This window comes from Vicugna pacos, chromosome 6 (genome assembly GCF_048564905.1).
Source record: "Vicugna pacos chromosome 6, VicPac4, whole genome shotgun sequence".
NCBI classification, from domain to species: domain Eukaryota; kingdom Metazoa; phylum Chordata; class Mammalia; order Artiodactyla; family Camelidae; genus Vicugna; species Vicugna pacos.
In genome coordinates, this window is record NC_132992.1 from 74,026,430 (window position 1) to 74,045,927 (window position 19,498).

Consider the following 19,498-nt stretch of genomic DNA (forward strand, 5'->3'; position numbering starts at 1 on the left):
GCTATAACAAATATACCATGGAGTGGGTGGCTTAAACAGCAAACATTTATTTCTCACAGTTCTGAAGACTGGGAAGTCTCTGATCAAGGTACAGGCAGATCTGGCGTCTGGGGAAGAACCATTTCCTGGTTTGCAGATGGCTGTCTTCTTGTGTCCTCACATGACAGAGAGCAGAGAGAGGGGGAAGCAAGCTCTCTCGTGTCTTGCCTTATAAGGGCCCTAATTCCATCCATGAGGGGCTCCACCTTCGTGTCTAGTCACCTCCCAAAACTCCCATCTCCAAATACCATCACAGTGGGGATCAGGGTTCAACATACGAACACTTGTCAATGAAAACTGACGCACATTCTGTCAATAGCAATATTTCTGTAATGTATTTGGCCATGAAGACTTTTCCTTCTTTTTCTTTTTAGAGCATCTCATGGGACTGGTTTTCTAAGGAGCACACTTTAGGAAATGTGGGTTTAGGCTAATTCTGGTAGACTAATCCTTGTAGAATTTCTTCTGAAGGTCATCCCATCCCACATTTATAGGCATACTTGCACCAAACTTAATGGTGTTTTTTTTTTTTTTTCTGAGCTCAGGATGAGGTTGGCTGCCTTTTAAAGCACCCAGTGGTTCCGACATGTGGTTATCCTGGTTATCCTTTGTCCTGATGATGTTGGGGATGGATATTCAGGTTTCAGAATTGGGTCTTACCTGCTAAGTTTCTATTTTGGTCCACTGTTCCTAGAGCAGCCACTATTCACCCCTGAGCACTCTGCACCCCAGGGAGGATTGGAGGCATCCAGGATAACTGTCTCTGGAGGTTTGGGGATAAAGAGACTAGATAGGGTTGTGCAGGGATGTGGCCAGAGGCTGAGAGATCCGGACATGTCAACCTAGGACAGAATCAGGAATTCTGAAAATCAGGTAGTTCCAAGGTAAAGCATGGAATCTAGGACAGGGGCTATTAGCTGCTTTCTCCCTCTTTTGGATTATCTTCATGGATAGGATGTGGTCTCAAGTATTGGATCAACCTGGCTATTAGGTATATGGGGAATGGCCATGGACGGTTAAGAATTAGGTATAGGGATAAAGTTCAGGCTCCTCCCATATCTCCTTTGGATAAGAGCAATGACTTCTTAATTGGTCTTTCTGTGTCCTAATGTTTTCCTTTTAAAACCAGTTCCCGCACCATCTAAAATGCAGACTTCACTTAATCACTCCCTCTGTTTAAAATCTTTCGGTGTCTCCCTGTGACCTCTTTAGCTTGGCACCCAAGACCTTTGAAGCTCTGCCCTCAACATGACTTTTGTGCTTTATATTTTTCCCTTCTCTTCCTCCCACCCACCCTGCATTCCAGTCATATAGAACTTCTCATTGCTTCCTGAATATCCCATGATCTTTCACCTCTCCCTGCCTCATTCATGCCTTTTCCTCTGCTGGCATACCTCCCCTGTGTCTTGGTCTAGCAAAACCCTTCATTCTTATGAAGTGCAGCTCAAAAGCCTTCTCTAGCCTCTTGGCCAGTCATTTGCTCCACCTTTTGTGCTCACATAACAGTTGTACGTTTTTATAAAAGTACCATCACCTCCCATTATGATTGTTGCTCACATGTCTGTCTCCCCTCACTCCCTAAGCTCTGGCTGGGATCTTTGGACTTCAGGGACTTACATGGTGCCAGTAAGTGGCAGTTATTTACTGGAGGTATGTTGAACGAATGAGTAAGTGTGAGTTGTGTTGAACAAAATGGAGATTATGGCCCCTTAGCTCCCTCTGGTCACTCTCTCTTAGGTATTCATCTTTCTGTATTTAAAAAGGCTTCCTTAGTTTAGGGGGAGGGTATAGCTCACTGGTAGAGTGCATGCTTAGCATGCATAAGCTCCTGGGTTCAATCCCCAGTGCCTCCATTAAAATAAATAAATAGATAGATAAATAAATACATTTACCCCCCCCAAATTTAAAAAAAAAATAAATAGAAATTTTAAAAGTCCTTAGTTTAGAATAACAAAAGCCCAGTCTAGGTTAGAGAGATGGAGTTACAGGGTTTTTTAAAAAAGAGATGTAGTTTCATTACCTTTCAAACATAGCACATTTTTCAAAGCTAAGATATAAATAAGTACTAATAAGTAAAGTGAGAAAATTAATGCAAAATTACAGGTTGTATTAGTTCTGATTGTATAATAATGTATCATAAACAAAAGTCCATAAATATTACAGAATTACTCACTGATTCCTGAAGTTGAAGCCGTGTTGACAGAATGGTTAATTTTTTGAGCCCTGAGTTTGAAAGTGGTACTGATTTTTTATTTTAAAAACTTCCAAATATTTTTACTCTTAAGTTAAACCTAGAACTTTTAGAGAAAGATGCCATTGGAACTTTCTACCTTTTGAGGGTAATGGAAACTGCATTTGAGTGCTTGCAAATTCTGGATTAGCAACCAGATGAAAAGGTCTGTCATTAAATAATAGCTCACTGTTGCAGGACAAAGTGCGGCATAGGTGAGTCCGTTGTGTGCCACCCAATGTGTTTAATTACTGCAGGATGGGCCCATAGGTTTCACCTCGTGTGTCTGTTGTAATTGATGTATGAGTAATCGATGCTTAGGTTACTTGGGTTGAGAAGGATTTTGAGGCTCAGTAGAAAGGGTCTATGATTGATTAGCAAAGAACTCAGTGGACATGCGAAGGGAGGATTCATGTACTTACCTTCCTTATCTAACAGATCCCAGAAACAGTGACTTAATGCTAATCAGTGTGACATAAGGATAGATTCAGTTACATCACTTATTGGTTCTGTAACCCTGAACAAACCACACACCGTCTCTCTGAGCTTCAGTTTCTTTATATGTAAAAGCGAGTTGAAAAAATTGACACCTTTCTTGTCGCTATGAAGGTTAGATGAGAGTGTTTTGTAAACTCTGAGGTACTCTACATACATTGGTGCCTACTGTTTTTAATGAGGCTTGTGAGATCATCGCTGTGGGGACTTAGTACCTGTTTGTTTGCTCCATGCACGTTATGTATAATGGCTTCCATGTATATTGCCCATCTTACGTTCTCAGCTCCCAGTGCACGGATGCTGTGCTGAGCCACTGACTTGGCCACCACCAGTCTCCTTACCTTTTTGCTTCTCCGTGGTGATGTCCTTCAGAAAAGGCAGTGACACCGAAGCTGATGAGGTTGGACCACAGCATGGGGTTCACAGGCTTGGAGGTTCCACGTTACTTGTGCACAGTAACCTGGGAGCTAAGAACTCATACTTTCTTTCCTTGGCTCCCTCAGCACTGGGGCTTTCCAACCTCACAGAGCCAGGATCACTGAGATGACTCACACATCTGTCCTACACATCTTACCATCTAGGAGAGGAGTTCACAGGGCATGTTTTTGCAGCAGAGGAGTGAGTGTGAGCAAGAAGAAAATATGAAAGTACTTTCCAAGCCTCTGTTCCTGTCGTTTTTGCTAACATCCAGTTCAGCCAAAGCAAGTCACATGTCTGAGCTTGGTGTTAAGAGCTGGCTGTAGCAATGTCAGATGGTAAGGGGTCTGGAGATAGGGAGAGGTGAAGAACTTGAGCCATTAATACTAGAAACACGCGAACAGAGAAATAACAATGATGGTGGTGATAGTGGCTGACAGTTATTGAATGCTTATTGTGGGCAGCCTCTGCTAGGAGCTTTACGTGCTCCCCGCCCCCCCGCCCCCCCCACATTGAATCCTCGCAGAAAGCCTTTACTACAGGTACTAGTATTACCTCTCCTACTTTACAAATGAGAACACTGATGTTCAAAGGGATTAAGTAATTGCCAAAGTTTCCATAGCTCCTTAGTCATGAGCTGGGATGAGAATCTGGTCCTGTCTGACTCCAGAGTCTAGCTCTTAACCAAATCCGAGAATACCAGGGACACCACTTCAGACTTACTGGAGGGACGCTCAGGACAAATAATAGGCAGCCCTACTTCATGCAGAGAGTGGTAAACTCAACGAATGTGTTCCTCTCATGTTTAGTTACTGCTGCTGGGACCTGTGAGGGATGCAAAGGTTATAAGACTCAGTCTCAAGCTAGCATGAATGAAAAGGCAAGTCTGTTAAAGAAACGTTTGTATAAATGACAGTTTCTCTGTGGCTTTTTGAGAGGAAAGTAGTAGATCTTAGGGATAGCCTCTTATATGCTGAAGCTGGTATGGTACAGTGGTTTTGAGACTGTTCTTTGAGGCTCAACAGGTTTTGATGATAAAATCTTGAGGACCATTGTGGAAGTCAAGGTGGAGGCAAGTGAAATTCCACCTCCCACTTCTACAGAGAAGCTCTGCTTTTAACTGTCATATTTGGGGTTTTGATGCTTTGCTTTGCTTTGCTTTCTTGGTTTCTTTTTTTTTTTTTTTTAAGAAATAAGGATCTCAATGACCTAAGAAAGGAAAGCCACTGTTCCCACAGAAAGATCCCTGGTCAAAGGGTCCAGATACCTGGGTCTAATGCCACTTCTGCACTGCCCAATTGTGAGATCTTGCGTACTAGCTTGACCATCCCCAGGGTCCTTCCTTCCTCCCTCACCTAAAGAATGAGGTGTTTGGATCAGGTGATCTTCACTGTCTTCTCCAGCTCTGATATTTTTTCCTCTTCAGGGTGCAGCTGGGCCTGTTATATTGTCAGTAATGAAATTCCGCAGCTGGTCTGCCGATGGTCTGACCCAGAAGTCTCTCCCTTGAAGAATTCTTCTAACGTCCATCTGCTTCCTCACGTTCGTCCAATCAGCAAACATTTATCTATGACTGACTCTGTGCCAGGCACCACACCCACCTTCCCTCAAAGCTTGTAAGCTGCTAATAACTTGCCCTTATCTGGGACAGCCACAAGAGCACCCCAGAGCTTTGTCCTTTCCTTGCCATTGTCTTCCTTTCTTCTCTTTCTCCTTCATGTGTTTATGCCTCTCTGCAGGACAGAGTATGAGGGTTGTTAGCAATTTATACTCTGTAGGAGTTGGCAGTGGGGGCAGTGGTCAGTGGGGATCTGGGTGTGTTGCAACAAATGTGGTCATTGTGTCAGTGTGCCCTGCCCAGCCCTCCTCAGCCACCTGCAGGGGTACTTATCTGACAAAAGCACTTTTTTGATTTATATCCCTTTCCTCTGGCCACTTCCTTCTCTGAGGCAATGACTTCTTGAGCAAAGGTTAGAGCTAAGGTCTAGTTTTGTAGCAGTACCTACATCTCCTCTTCAATTCCCAGGCAATAGAAAGGATGGGAAGGTATGGAGACATACAGTTCTCCAACAAAGTATGGAAGGAGAGAAGACTGGACAGTGTTAACTGGTACCCCAAAGCTATTTTAGAGAGAGGAGACACTGGAGTGGAGATTGGAGGATGGGGAGTAGAACATGAGAATGTTCCAGCAAATGCGAAGGCTCTGAGACTGAATTGTTGTTCTTAGTGAGTTCTGAAAACTCCAAGGAGGCAGCATGTCTGAGGCTCTGTGAGCAAGGAGATGAGAACTAGTAGATGAGACTGGAGAGTTGGCTGGGTGGCCAGACCTTGGAGGGTCCTGTAGACCGCAGGGAGGACGTTAGATTTCATTCTGAGTAGGTAGAGAAATTATTGGAGGATTTTGAATAAGGGAATAATGACTTTCATTTTAAAAGGTCACTCTGACCACTGTATAGAAAACATCCCATAAGGGGCAGGGATGGAAGCAGAGACCTGTTAGGAGGCTGGTACATATTCTGAGGAGAGGGAAGCATTGGTATAAATTGATCAGAGTGTAGCCAAAGCTCTTTCCTTTGAGATCCTTGGTCACTGGACCAAGCCTGGACTGTTCTGACACAGAGTCAGGGAACCCTCTGCAGCCTGAGGGTGGAGAAGAAGAGATGGCAGATTGAATGGGGCCGTGGCGTGGACTCTGGTTCCCCCCCTTATTAAAACTGCATGACTTTGGGGAAATTATTTCATCTATTAGAGGTCTCAGTTTACTCATCTATAAAATAGGTGTAATAAGAGTTACTACTTCTTAGATTTTTTGTAATGGTTAAATGACTCCAAGTGTAACATACTTGGAGTGGAGCCTTGCACGGAGTACGTGTGTGGGATGTGCTTGCTGTGGGTGCTGCTGCTATTGCTATAAGATGTGTGTGCTGAAAGAACTGTGCACCAGCCTTTCCGGTGGCTTTCTAAAATCACGGGAGGACCAAATTGCCTTTGGCCCTGGTCCTAAACACACTGATCAGCACTGCCTCCTTAGAGGCTGTCCTCAGCTGGCCCCAGACCCCAGGCTCAGCCCTCACACCTTTGTAATCCTTCCTAGAGATGGCATTCCCTGTCCCTGCCCTCGCTTGCCTCACCGTCAGCCATGGCATCACAGTGCAGGAAGTGTGGTCGGCACCTCAGACCTCCAAGGTGCACCCCCCAGATGGGCTGTGCCAGGCCCTGCATTTGCCTGAAGATAGAGCTAGGGCCTCTCTGGTCTGGGTCTGCACGTCTCAAGTCTGTCCAGAGCCTCTGAGTCCTTTCTGCTTTACCCCTGCCAGCTTTGGCACCACTTGCTTTGTTAATGGAGAATTTGTCAAGTAATGGGAATGATTGGCACAGTGGGGGCCTTACTGTGCCCTGGAAAGAGAACAGAGAGAGCCATCCCAGCGGCCCCGACATGATTGCTGGACAGGCTTATTTTCTCTTGTCTGCATCTCTCTCCTCATCTCTTGCGTGTGTTTGATTTTTTTCTCTTTGTGTAGAGAGAGTTGGCTAGGAGAAAAGACCCGTAAATTGCACTCTTGCTGGGCTGGTGCTGCGAAAGCTGGATAAGATTGTCTTCTTGGACTGAATAATTTCCCTCTCCCCCTGCCTCTGTAAGGGGAAGATCAGCTGAGCACCTAGTTGATTTTCTCCTCCCTTTTGCTTCTTCGTTTCCTCCCCCCTAGCCAGCCCTCCCCTCTCGCCTTCTCCCTGTCCCTTCATGTAAAGACCTCACTGGCTCTCAATTGAATCCTTTTTTAATGGTCCCAAGAGGCGAGGATCTTGAAGGGTGATTATCTTCATTATAAATTATTAACTCTCCCAGCAGCCAGATGGCTTCCCAACCCATGGCTTGGAACTTCAGGCTGGGAGGCCCACTGGCTGGGAAAGGAGGGGACGGGGAAGGGAGGAGGCTGAAAGGGGAACAACCACAGCTTCTTGGGTTTCTGGCTGCACCTGGGATGCTGGGGAACATGTCAGCACCTTGCAAGGCCTGTGGTCTGCGGGGAAGAGTTAGTTGTGGTTGGGTTTTGCCCACTAGACAACTCAGGGCTCCACTGAGGTTGGAGTAAAAGTGGTAGGTGGGGAAGAGACTAATGCCATGAGTTGCTTTTGGTGTGAACCTTAGAAGGTTGTCAAGGCATGGTAAGAAGATATGATTATTACTTTACATTGTGTAGTCCTTTACCTCCTTGGCTGTTCACAGCATTCTGGAAGGTGTATTCATTGTTCTCCCCAATTTACAAGGGAAGAAATAAATAAAAATTGGATAGATCATAGAATTTCCCAAAAGATCACTTGATCGATAGTTTGTGGAAAGACAGAACCTGGCTCTGACTCCTGATCCAATGATCTTTCCCCCATAGCAGACTTACCTTCAGTTTCCTATGCCGTGTGTCTTTCAAGTTTCTGTGTAAGTTTCCCTCCTCCTTCGAGAAATTTTCCCTGACTACACTAGGCCAGAGTCATCTCTTGCTCGTCTGGACTTTATTGTACTTCACGTACAGACCTATTCAGTACTGGACATGCAACTCCAAAGGGTAGTCAGCCTCTTCTGAGATATCTCCAGGGACGGGGTGGCCCACTTCATCTGGAGGTGGCCTGTGTGTAAGAGGGACACAAATATTCTTTCTAGAACTTCTCACTGGATGGAATTCTGTCCTTGAGGGCAGCAGAGAACCTGTGGGGTCTCCCTTCTGATGTAAGAATGCCTCAGATCCCTGAAGATACTCCTCTTGCTATTGTTGAGTTGCCTCCGTAAGTCCAAACACCCTGGTCCCTCCAAAGTTTTCTCATATAAAGAGACTCAAGGGTGACTCTTAACATTGCCTGTGTCACTGGGGTGAAGTTTAAAAGATGCCCATCTGTCCAGCTTCCTCTCCCTGAGCAGGCTAGGTGAGACACCAACACCAGCCATGCTGCCAGGGGGAAACACAAACCTCAAGGACAGCAGTGACCACAGCAGTGGCAGTGGTGGCCGACGTTTACTTGCTACTTACTTGTGCTCAGCACTGCTCTAAGGGCTTTACCCTTCTTCAGTGCTCTGCCGTAGTAACTCACTATTAACTCCATTTTACAGATGAGGCAACTGAGGCACAGAGAGGGTAAGGTCACACAGAGAGCAAGTGAGACATCTGGGATTTGAGCCCAGGAGACCTGACTCCAGAGCCCTTGACTTTAACGTCTGTGAAAGGGGCCCTTACTCTAACACCTGGATTCTGTTTGGACCTTGGAGACTGAGCTCTGCCATACTGAGCCCGCACCAGGCAGAGCCTGCTTCTCACCTTTGGTCTTGGGCCTTGTATCATTCAGGTTCATGTCTTTCCCCTCTCCTAGTATAGAAGTGACTTGCAGGTTTTGAGCTGTTTTTTTAAATCTTCATATCTATACCATGGGTGCTCTATGATTTAAAAAAATATTTTAAAAAGGACTTCCTTTCAATTCCCTACCCTCTAGCGTACCTATACCTCTCACAAAGACGGGCTCAGAATAAAAACCTAATGACGCAGATACAAACCTAATTGACACAGATGGTCATTTCCCTTTTCCTATAGGTTATATTGTAATTAAGGCATAAAGTTGCATTTGGTTATTTGGCAACCACAAAACACTATATAAATATATATAAACATCTTGTCTATGTAATTCCTCAGTTCTTATTTTCTATATAGTTAGAAGTTGTACCTTCCATCCTTATGGATTGTTTATTTTGGAGGATCAAGTTGTACAATTTTTCATTTATCTCCATTAGGTTTCGTCTTGTTAGACATAGGCTGTAGTTTAAACCCACCATGACCTCTTGATCCCACAGCACCAAGCAGCAGACTCTAACTCTCAGTTCATCCACAGACATGACCGATTTTATCCAGGCTCTTCCCTCTTCATCCAGGCTCTTGATGAAAAAGAGGAACGGAACGGGGCTTGACCGCAGACCTGCCTCCCAAAGCCTTCACCACTGTGCCTTCTCTGAATGCTTATGTTTGCCTGTGACAAGTCTTCATGGTTCTCTCCTCCTTACATGCCTCACATCATGAGACACTTTCCCAAAAGATCAGCCAAAGTCCACGTAATAACTCCTGTGTGTCTCTACTGTAACAGATTAGTATCCTTAACAGAAAAGGAATTTAGGTTAGTCTGATGTGACTATTTCTTAGTTCTTATATAAAACTTAGTTTTTGAAGAAAGAAAAGTGTTACAGTTCAGTATATACATATATTTTAAAAAGTCTCTTCTCTTCCATTTCTGTCCCCTTGTCAGCACAGTATAAACTTCAAACACCCTTCTCTACGTGCCCATTTGACAGACTACAATTGAGGTCTTCAGAAGCTATCTCCTTTCCTTTTGCTGAAGCAAGCAATCCAAGGGTAGGGTAAGCCTGGTACTGAGGCACCTTAAAGGCTAGAAGCAGCTCAGCAGATTTCAGGGGAGAAGAGAAGGCCTAAGGAAGGAGGGGAATCTTAGACATGAAAAAATTGTGCAAGAGAGAGCCAGGGTATGGAGTGGCATGGGAGAAGAGAATGGTGGGCTCCCTGTTGTATCGGATGGTGGTGGATGTCTGCCCATATTCTCCTAGATAAGACTTTGGTGTTGACTTAGGGATCTGTAAGTAGGGGCTCCAGCCTATAAACAGAAACCAGGAATCATTTTCTTTAAAACTCTCCTTCAGATGACATAATGGAATAATAGTTGAACACATGTTATGTATCAGGAAATGTATTCAGTTGTTTTTATTGAAGTATAATATATACACAGAGAAGTACACACATCCTTAGTGTAGAGCCCTGCCAATGCATTTGCACAAACTGAGCACTGTGTGCAACATCACTGAACACAACTACTTCACCTGGTTTGCCTGCTTCCAGTCATCAGCTCCCAAGGGTAATCACTATTATGACATTTAACTGTAGAGAATGATTTTTGCCTCTGTTTGTTCTTTGTATAAGTGGAACTCATAGAGTATGTGCTTTTCTGTGAGATGCACTCGTGTCGCTCTCTGGACTTGAAGACCAATCATTCTCAATGCTGTGTGGCATTTTGCATGAATAGATGTCAATTTACTAATCCATTCTGCTGCAGATGGACGTTTAGGTATTTTCTAGGTTTTGGCTATTATGACTAGTGTTGTTACAAAGATTTTTGTGCATGTCTTGGTTTGGACATATATAAGCATTTCTGTTGGTATATGCCTAGAAGGGGAATTGTGGAGTCATGGGATAAAAATATTCAGCTTTAGTAGCTACTGCCATGGAATTTCAAAAAGTAGTTGTACCTCTATATATTTTAAAATTTAATAAAGTCCAAAACTACGTTATGAGATATGTATTATCATTCTCCTTTTTTTTTGGAATGAATGAATAAACAAAGACTCAGAGAGTCGCCCAAGGATAAATAGCGATTGTAATGAGAGTCTGGGTTTAAGTCCAGCTCTGCCTACATCACTACATCACTACCGTGAACTACTTTCATATCTTGGAGAGAATGCGTGCCTTCACCTTCCTTACTGCCTGCAGCAGAGTCTTTGCTGCTGCATTAAGATAGAGCGTGCTCAGTGTGAGGGGCTGCCCTGGTGCTGCAGTATCAAGAAGGGCATAGTTTAGTTGACACAGTGAATCTCTGAGGCTGCTGAGCGAGATCAAGCCTGTATCCCCATCCAGAGCACCTGGCAAAAGAGCACGCTCACATCCTCCGCCTTTGCCAAGGACATGGGCAAGATGGGTACAGGGCATGGATGGTGGGGGTGAGACAAAAGTCACAGGGAGTCCTGCCAGGTAGAGGTGGCCATATGAAATGGAAGCTTCTGTTGATGTGTCAATGGCAGTATTTTTTAAGGTGTAGCATTAGGAGTGTATCTGTCAGGACTCTTGGGCACAACTCAACTCAAATTTACTTAAGTAAAAAGAGAAAAGAAAGTTTTGGTTCATATAATGAAAATCTTAGGATCCATTCTGTTTCAGGCTCAGCTGCATCTAGGTGTTAAAACAGCACTAGAAATCCATTTCTATCCATCTCTCGGCTCTACTTCTTTGTTGTCTTCATTATTAGGCAGTCATCTCAAATAGTAACAATGGTATCTCATCAATTTTGGACTTCACTCTAATAGTTTGACAATGAGACAAAAAGAGAGGGCCCTTCTCCCAATAATTCCAGCTAAAGTTCCAAAGTAAGCTCTAATTTGACTCAGTTAGGATGACAGGCCCATCCCTAAAGTAATCACTGTGACTGGAGATTGGAATGTCCTAATTGGCTAAACTGGGTCGCAGGATCTGGAGTTGGGATGAACCCCACCTAAATGACCTAGACTGAGATTGGTGGTGAAAATCATTTTACCTTCAAAGTGGGGCAAGGGGTATGGTGCAAGTGGGGCAAGTAGAACCAACAGAGTCATTGTAGGGACTTTCTGGGCCTGGTAGGGGACTTAAGAGGATGGTAAAGAGAAGTTCTACAGGAAGAACGGGCAAGCCCAGTCTGCAGCACTGAGGACAGTAATCATCATGCCTTCCCACCAGCATGGGTTCTGGTCACAGGCCCCACTTTCCTCTGAGTCAGTCTTGGGGAGCAGAGGATTTGTAGGGGGAGGGGGTAATGAGCAAATGGCAGCCAATCTTCCAAGCTGGGCCGGTGGCAAATAGCCCACATGTCGGAGTTGTGTGGGGGCCCCCTGCCTCCTAAGCAGCCGATCGTAAGATATTTGCAAAGATGTTAACCCCACATAAGAAATGTGCCATTGGATAATTATGTAAATTAGCTGGCAATTAGATAATGTCACTCATTTCTCCTCTCCGGCTAGATTCTCACACAGCAGATGAGCATTTTGAGCTTCTGCACCAGCCTGGGCCCTCCATGCAGGCACTGGAGCAAAGCACCTGCACCTGTGGCTGCCTGGGCCCTCCTGTGGCTCAGGAGAGGGTGGTGGTTGGCTGAACAGGTGGAGCAGGCTCCTGGCTCCCATTTCCCCATTTCTTGAGGCTGTTACAGCCCTGCATGAGGGCTAAAGATAGCTAAAGGGTAAATGCCTGGGGCAGTTGGCTGGAAGCCTGTGATATTTAATGTAAGGTCATCTTTGGCTTTTGGCTGGGCCACTGAGGGAATTTCTTAGAGGCCATGGGAATGTCCAGTCCAAGAAAGAAATGAATGGGCTATGGGAGAGAATGTGGATGGACCATAGGGGTCAAATCTAGATTAACCCAATTCTGATGTTACGAGCCCTGAAATCAGATTCTACCTAGTGCCTGTGGGAAAGAAGGCTTGGTTTTCCTGTCAACCTTTTTGATTCCCCACAATGCAGGCAGAGGTACATTGATCTCTCCAGCACTGGCCTGCTGCTGCGCAATGTGGGGTGGTGTGGAGGCCACCACATGGAACAGAAGTCAAATGATCCACCAGAATGCTCTTCCGATTCTATTTTTACTGTTCATTCTTTCTGTAAATGTTTCCTGAGTTCCCACTCCATGCCAAGGCCCTGTGGCAGGCACCATGGTGAGGCAGTTTGTACCCACAGGGAGCTTCCCATGGAACTTCCAGAGCATGGACTTTTTATTACTGTGCTTTGTGTCTCTAAAGTACACTTGCCGCACTATTTTGTGACACCCCTGAAGACGAGAACTGTGTCTTATTCTGCTTTGATCCAGGAGTGGATGGAATGAATTGGAGCTCAATAAGTAGATTGAATTGAGCAAGTCATTTAATTTCTGTAGCCACATAAGTGACTTTCAGAGGCCCCAAGGTGAGTTGATCATCTAGACCAGTCTGAAAACTTCTGGGGATATCCACTTAGAGTGACTTCCATGTCCTGCTCATCCCTAACACTGGGGCTTCCTCTGGATGTCCTTGCCTTCCACCGAAGGTCCCACTGGATTTAGCCACCTAAGCCTGGGCCTTGCCTGTCAGCTGGACTCCTTGGTCTAATCTGGCAAGATGGGGACTGGAGAGGGAGGTACAGTAGCCAGGGCAGTGTCACTGAGAAAACACTTTCTGAAGCCTCTGGGGCTCACACACCGTGGGTTCCAAGAGGTACCATGTGATTTCTTACATTCTCGGCTCATCAGTGTCTCCTGGCTTGGGATAGTCCTTTGGAGAGACTTGTTCTTTGTGCTCACGCCTGTCTTCCTCCCGACTCTTCTAAATCAAACGAGTGACTAGGGAGGGGGAGGGCAGGGGAGCAGCTGTCCTCTGAGCACATTCTCTGAAAGGAGCCCCTTTTCAAAATTTTGATTAAAAAATATGTAGACATGGCAGATGTTGGGGCCAGAATAATCCTCTTTTTGAAACAAGGGTTTCCTCTCTCCTCTGGCATGTTGCCTTTTGCCTTGATTGGCTGGCATAACTCATCTCATATAACAATCACATCCTTAGAGATTAGGTCATGTCTCGTCATCTAGCTATCTGATACCCACCTCTGGCTTCATGTGTTCCACCCACTCCATTCTAACAGCACCGGCATCCTTGCTGTTCTTCAAACATACCAGCCTGCTCCAGCCTCAAGGCCTTTGCACTATTACTTCTTGAACGTGATTCCCAGATACTTACGTGGCTAATTCTCTCACCCTCTTTCAAGGCTTTCCTTAAATCTCATCTTCTCAGATTCTGATTTATGGTGTTTGCCTATTTCTGTGGTGTAAATACTCCTACCATAGTTGATTTTATGCTACTAAATTGTCGTCAACCAGCTCAAAAATTGCTGAAATTCCAACAGTTGGTTCTCACAAGCTCATATGAATTGGCACCTCCACACTGCTCTGCCCATGCTCCAGTTAAGCATTCCCTGCACCCTGGAAGTGCCCGTGCCACACTTTGGAAAACACTGTGTGGACAAGAACTTTCATAGAACAGAGGCTTTCCTTATGGATTTAATCAGCCTCTTGTTGGTTGGGTTTGTTTGTTCAGTGGAAATAGATGTTCGTTCCTTTGTGAGAAACTGCTTTCCTCTTTGAAGCAGGAGTAATAACTAGCTTTGCTAATGCAGTCATCATACAAATACAGTGGACAGTAATGGTCTGACAGAGACCATGGTGAATTATCAAATATGCCAATGAGTAAGCAGCAACTTGCATAGCTCTTGGAAATTACAGTCATGGCTCTCATGTGAAGAGAGGTCTCCACTCAGCTGTATGGGCCAGAGTCTGTCTTTAGAAACCAGATCACCCACTTGACTGGGTGCTGGTGCATTTCTAACCAGTATAAGACACATGTAAGATGCTCTAGGTTTGTGATGTTCCTTAACTATTCATTTGTTGTCCATTCTGTAGCTTTTTAATTAAAAAAAAAAAGGTGCATTTTAATATACTGTCCCTGCTCCACAGACATACACTCTCACACGTACACAGAAATACATCAATAACCCCTCTTCTCATCCCTTCCTGCCTAGAAATAAGGAATGGCGGAAGGTAGTATTTATTGATCATCTAGTATGTATATAGCCTCATACTAGAATGTTCCAATACATGATCTCATTGCATCTTCTCTCCAACCTTGGAAAGAGGCTACTATTTTCTCTACTTTACAAATGAGAAAATAGGAGCTCAAATAGGTTAAGAAATTTGTTCCAAGTTCCACATACAAGTACCAGGATTCAAACTCAGCCTTTTTTTAAAGCCTCACAACACCTATTTTTTTCTATATGATCTTTTCCCCAGCATTAGGTAAGAGATGAGTGGGTTTTTTTTTTTTTTTTTTGCTCATTACTCATCTTCTAATTTATTTTCACTGGTTCCTATAAATATTTCTTTCAAAAATTCAAAGGTGAGGATCTGTCTTAGGCTGCCTTACACCAAACATTGTATTGTCAAACGAAAAAGAAAAATCTAAAAAAATAAAAATAAAAATAAAAAAGTGTCATGTCATTTTCATGTCTTTTAATAGGTAAATAAGTTAAAATTGTCTGTGTGTTTAAATGTATAAAATGTTAGCACTTATCTTAAAAATAAATTTTGGCTATGTAACCCCGTGATATGAACATTGCAAAAATGTGCTGATATGGCTTTGGGGGTTTTATACTATTTTTGCATACGGGAAAACTGAGTGTATCATTAGGAGCTGAGCACAGGGTCCTAAAGCAGTTCTGGAGGAACCCGGGCCCTCCCTCCTGTTTGAGGCACCAAGTGTCCTGGGAATCACTAGGATAGCCTGGCTTGCAATCAGCACTCCATCAATATTTGTGAAATAGGATGCAATATTTTCCTGACACTCGGCCCTAATCTTCGTCTCCTTCTTCCTGCAGGTCTTTTCTCTGTGGTCCTGGGAGGCAGGTTATGGGCAGGACTGCCTCTGGCCCGCACCATGAAGCCTGAGCCTGCTTCCACTGTGCCCCAGGCCCTGCTCTGCCTGAGCACTCAGCTTCCGGCTGCCTCCTTCCCTGCAGCCTCCTGCTGCTAGGAGGTAGACCTTCAGGACTGGTCCTTGGCTAGCTTCTACCTTTCACCTGGCTCACCTGACTGTTCACTCCTCCTCCATCACGGCCCCCCCAACCCCAGCCCTCTCCCCAGCCACCCTGGCTGGGGTGTTCGGGGGTCCGTTGGGAGGAGTGCGTTGCTGAAGGCTCCCACCTGCCGTGCGCTTTCTCCTTCTCGAAGCAAGGCCTCAGGATCCACATGGATAGCTGAGATCTGTTCTTGGAGAAAGACACTTTGCTCCTCACTTTACACCCTCACTTGCCCCACCTGATTGTCCTCCTTTACTGCTGTCCCTCCTGTCTCTTTTGAATTTCTTGTTCGTGTGCCTATCTGGGGCTTTCTTGTTCACTTTCCTCCTTCCTCATCCTCTCAACACTTGTGTGTGTGCCTCCTTCCTCTTGTGTGCTCTCTGTCCCCCTACCTGTCTCCTCTTCCTGGCTCCCTTCCACTGCAAAGGGGGATCGTCCCCTGAGAGCTGTTCCCTGCCTGTCTGCTCCTCCGGGCTTGGTCCCAGCAGCCACCATGAGCTTCTCCATGCACTCAGTTTTCTTCACCCTGAAGGTGAGCGTCCTGCTGGGGTCCCTGCTTGGGCTCTGCCTGGGTCTTGAGTTCATGGGCCTCCCCAACCAGTGGGCCCGCTACCTCCGCTGGGATGCCAGTACGCGCAGTGACCTGAGCTTCCAGTTCAAGACCAACGTCTCCACGGGGCTGCTCCTCTACCTGGACGACGGCGGCGTCTGCGACTTCCTCTGTCTCTCCCTGGTGGATGGCCGAGTGCAGCTTCGCTTCAGCATGGACTGTGCCGAGACCGCCGTGCTGTCCAACAAACAGGTGAACGACAGCAGCTGGCACTTCCTCATGGTGAGCCGTGACCGCCTGCGGACAGCATTGGTGCTTGATGGTGAGGGCCAGTCTGGGGAGCTGCAGCCCCAGCGGCCCTACATGGATGTAGTCAGTGACTTGTTCCTCGGTGGAGTGCCCGCAGACATACGACCTTCCGCCCTTACCCTCGATGGAGTACAGGCCATACCCGGCTTCAAGGGATTAATCCTGGATCTCAAGTATGGCAACTCAGAGCCTCGGCTTCTGGGGAGCCAGGGAGTCCAGTTGGATGCGGAGGGACCCTGCGGTGAGCGTCCCTGTGAGAACGGTGGGATCTGCTTTCTCCTGGATGGCCACCCCACCTGTGACTGTTCTACCACTGGCTATGGTGGCAAGCTCTGCTCAGAAGGTGAGGCCCTCTTCCCTATCCCTCTGTCGCTAGAGGCCCACCCACTGGGTTGGGTAAGGACCCCTGATGGAAGCCAGCCCTATCCTTTAGTGCAAAGAAGAAAGAGGGTAGATGGACTACAGGTCCACATTTGGTTCTGCTGTAAACCCAGCCCTTTAGCTGTGCCCCTGCTCCCACAGTCTTCTGGAAGGTGTCTGCAGGGTGGTGTAGGAAGGCACAGAGACTGACTTTGTTAAATACTTAGAATCCAGATTCCTGGACTCCTAGACTCAGTAAAGGCCTAGATTTCAGGAGGAGGAACTGTTGAAGTGACAAAGTAAACATATGAGTGTGTATGTTGGGAGTTTGGGATGAGGAAGAGGCAAGGAAGTTACATTTCCTCCCATCCTCTTTGAATTAAGCACTGGGTTCCCCTAGACATGTTTGTGTCACAGTCTCATGCTGGTCTCTTCCTGGAGGTGGTGGGATAGTTGCAGGCAGCACAGTGGTTCTCAGCCTTGGCCTCATGTTAGGATCACCTAGGGCAATTAAAAGACTCTTGGGCCACACCCTGGACCAGTTCAAGCATTGGTATGTTTTTAGATCTCCCCAGGTTATTCCACTGTGCAGGAAAGTTTGGAAACCTACAGGTTGAGGGAAGACAGGTGGGTGGGGCCAGATGAGTGTCTAAGTCTGTCTCCCAGGATCTCTTCATTCAGGTGAGCACTCCCTGCCTTGGGATTTGTGATTAAAATAGTGTCTGCAGGTGTTCCTCAAACTTCCCCTGAACAGCCCAATCCCTAAAGCAGGTTGTGGTTGATACAAACTTTGGCAACTGGTAGGTATTACATTTTTAAAAATAAAAACAAAGTTTATTTCACAGGTGATACACGCTGGAGACTAGGACACTTTGGGAATCTTGTTGAAAGCCTCCTTGTAGGTCAAGTATGGGCTATTGCAAGAATGCTCCCTGGGTCTCCACCACTTCTTTCTTCTGGTTTGGGCATCACACCTCCCTTCCTGTGGGTGGGCTGCGGGAGAGGGAGACACAGGTTGTGCACATTGTCCTTTTCTGGCTTCTCTTTTTCCCCACTGAACCCACTGGAAGAAGGGGTGGGGAGGAGGGGCAGAGGCAACCCCAGCCCACACAGCCACTTTGGGAATGTGGTTATTGAAGCACTTACCACAAGTAGGTGCCTTCTGGAGTTGACTGCTGTTCCAAAGCTTCTTGGCTTTGGAGGAAGTTCTGCCTGAAGACGCTGACATGATCACTTGTTTTCTCCTTTGCCCAAAGGATCTGTTCTGTTCTCATAACTTGCAGTGAAAGCTGGCATTCTTCCTTTCTAGGGACCAGGGTGTTTGCAAGTGTGTTGTTAACTTGCTGATTATCCCTGATTGCATTTTTTGTGTTTAAAAAGAACTCATTTCCTCTGGGCAGGTTTGGATCAGCAGTTTTCTGCAGGAAGAATCTCTGTACTGTATATGTATACAATTTCTTTTCTCTCTCTTTTTTTGGTTTAGTTTGGATGTGTGTGTGTGTGTGTGTGTGTGGTCTGCAGTGGAATTTCTTTGAAGCAGATGATAGGCAGTCAGTCTTTTAATAGCTACATACAATATTTATGTTTTAATAATAATTCTTTCTGTAGGGTTCAGCTCATTCATGGCTATGGATTGATACCTCTATCTGTAGAAGACAAACACACAGCACGGCTCATTTATTCTCCTGATACATAAATAGAGTAAAGCAACTCTGTAGTAACTAACACGTGGTTGGTTTGAAGCAGTGCAAAGGTTGAGGTGAGGGCGGATATTGGGGGAGGTGCCAGAATTTACTGTTGGCGACTTGCTGCCTGTTGACCCTGATAATTGTCATTATGATCAATCACAAAAATGGATTTCAGTGCTTTAGAAAATATACGTTCTCTCTACACATAGTTAATTTTTAGAGTAAGCAGGAAAAATTCACCTGTAAAATATGAAGGAACAAAAATCACAGCAGCTGCCAAGTGTCAAGCAGCTCTGCATAAAACAAGATAAGCAGCCTAAACAAATGCCTACCCATTGTCCCAGATAGTGTGAAGTGTGTCGTGAGGCTGCATCCATTCCCTCCCCCTCCTCCATTTTAAATTGCACATGTCACAGAACTGAAAGGGGAGACTTACTCCCAGTAGTGGATCCTGTGTACCAGGCACCTGATGGTCCCACTTTGCATGATGGGCCCTGCCATTTGGTTGTGTGAGAGTTTGCACTCAGCATGGAAGACCCATTTGTACTTCATGCTTTAGTAGTTCAAGAGCAGGAAATGTTGGGAGAGCTCCTGCAGCTTCAGATGGATGTGGTCAGGGCCTGTTGGAGGCGCTCTCTGTGGTCCATTAGCTTCCAGCATGCTGGCGGTGTTGATGTTTGTTTGGCTCGTCTGACTTTCCATGCCTCACTGGCGCCAGAATGTCTCCATCCTGCACCCTGGGAAGAATGCACGGATAGGCCCCTTTCTTCTGTGTGCTTTGGGCTATTTTGATCTCTTGTTGGGTACTTTTTCTAGGTAAGACCCACAAGACACTGGAGACAGTTGCTGTGGGAAAGCTGGGCCTAGGGGACGAGTATGGATGTGTTATCTTCTTCCTGTGGTGAAAGGCTATTGGCTCTGGCTGCAGACTGAACCCCACACAGCCTACTTGGGAAAACTTCATTCCAAGA

The 19,498-nt window shown here is 45.8% G+C and overlaps 1 protein-coding gene and 1 long non-coding RNA gene across 11 annotated transcripts in view; one reads left to right on the forward strand and one right to left on the reverse strand.

The window, feature by feature from the left end:
* The window catches only part of NRXN3 (neurexin 3), a 1,622,069-nt gene that overhangs the window by 177,381 nt on the left and 1,425,190 nt on the right, over window positions 1-19,498 (forward strand). For all 10 annotated transcript variants that reach the window (XM_072963522.1, XM_072963513.1, XM_072963517.1 and 7 more), the window contains one exon: window positions 15,420-16,822. In XM_072963522.1, the coding sequence (XP_072819623.1) occupies window positions 16,114-16,822 (709 nt within the window). In that variant the 5' untranslated portion in view covers window positions 15,420-16,113. The remainder of the gene's footprint in view (window positions 1-15,419; window positions 16,823-19,498) is intronic.
* LOC140697156 (uncharacterized) lies at window positions 3,719-7,809 on the reverse strand. Its single transcript, XR_012073995.1, has 3 exons — window positions 7,579-7,809; window positions 4,537-4,914; window positions 3,719-4,006 (listed from the first exon to the last, which is right to left on the reverse strand). It is a non-coding gene; the product is annotated as an uncharacterized lncRNA (long non-coding RNA).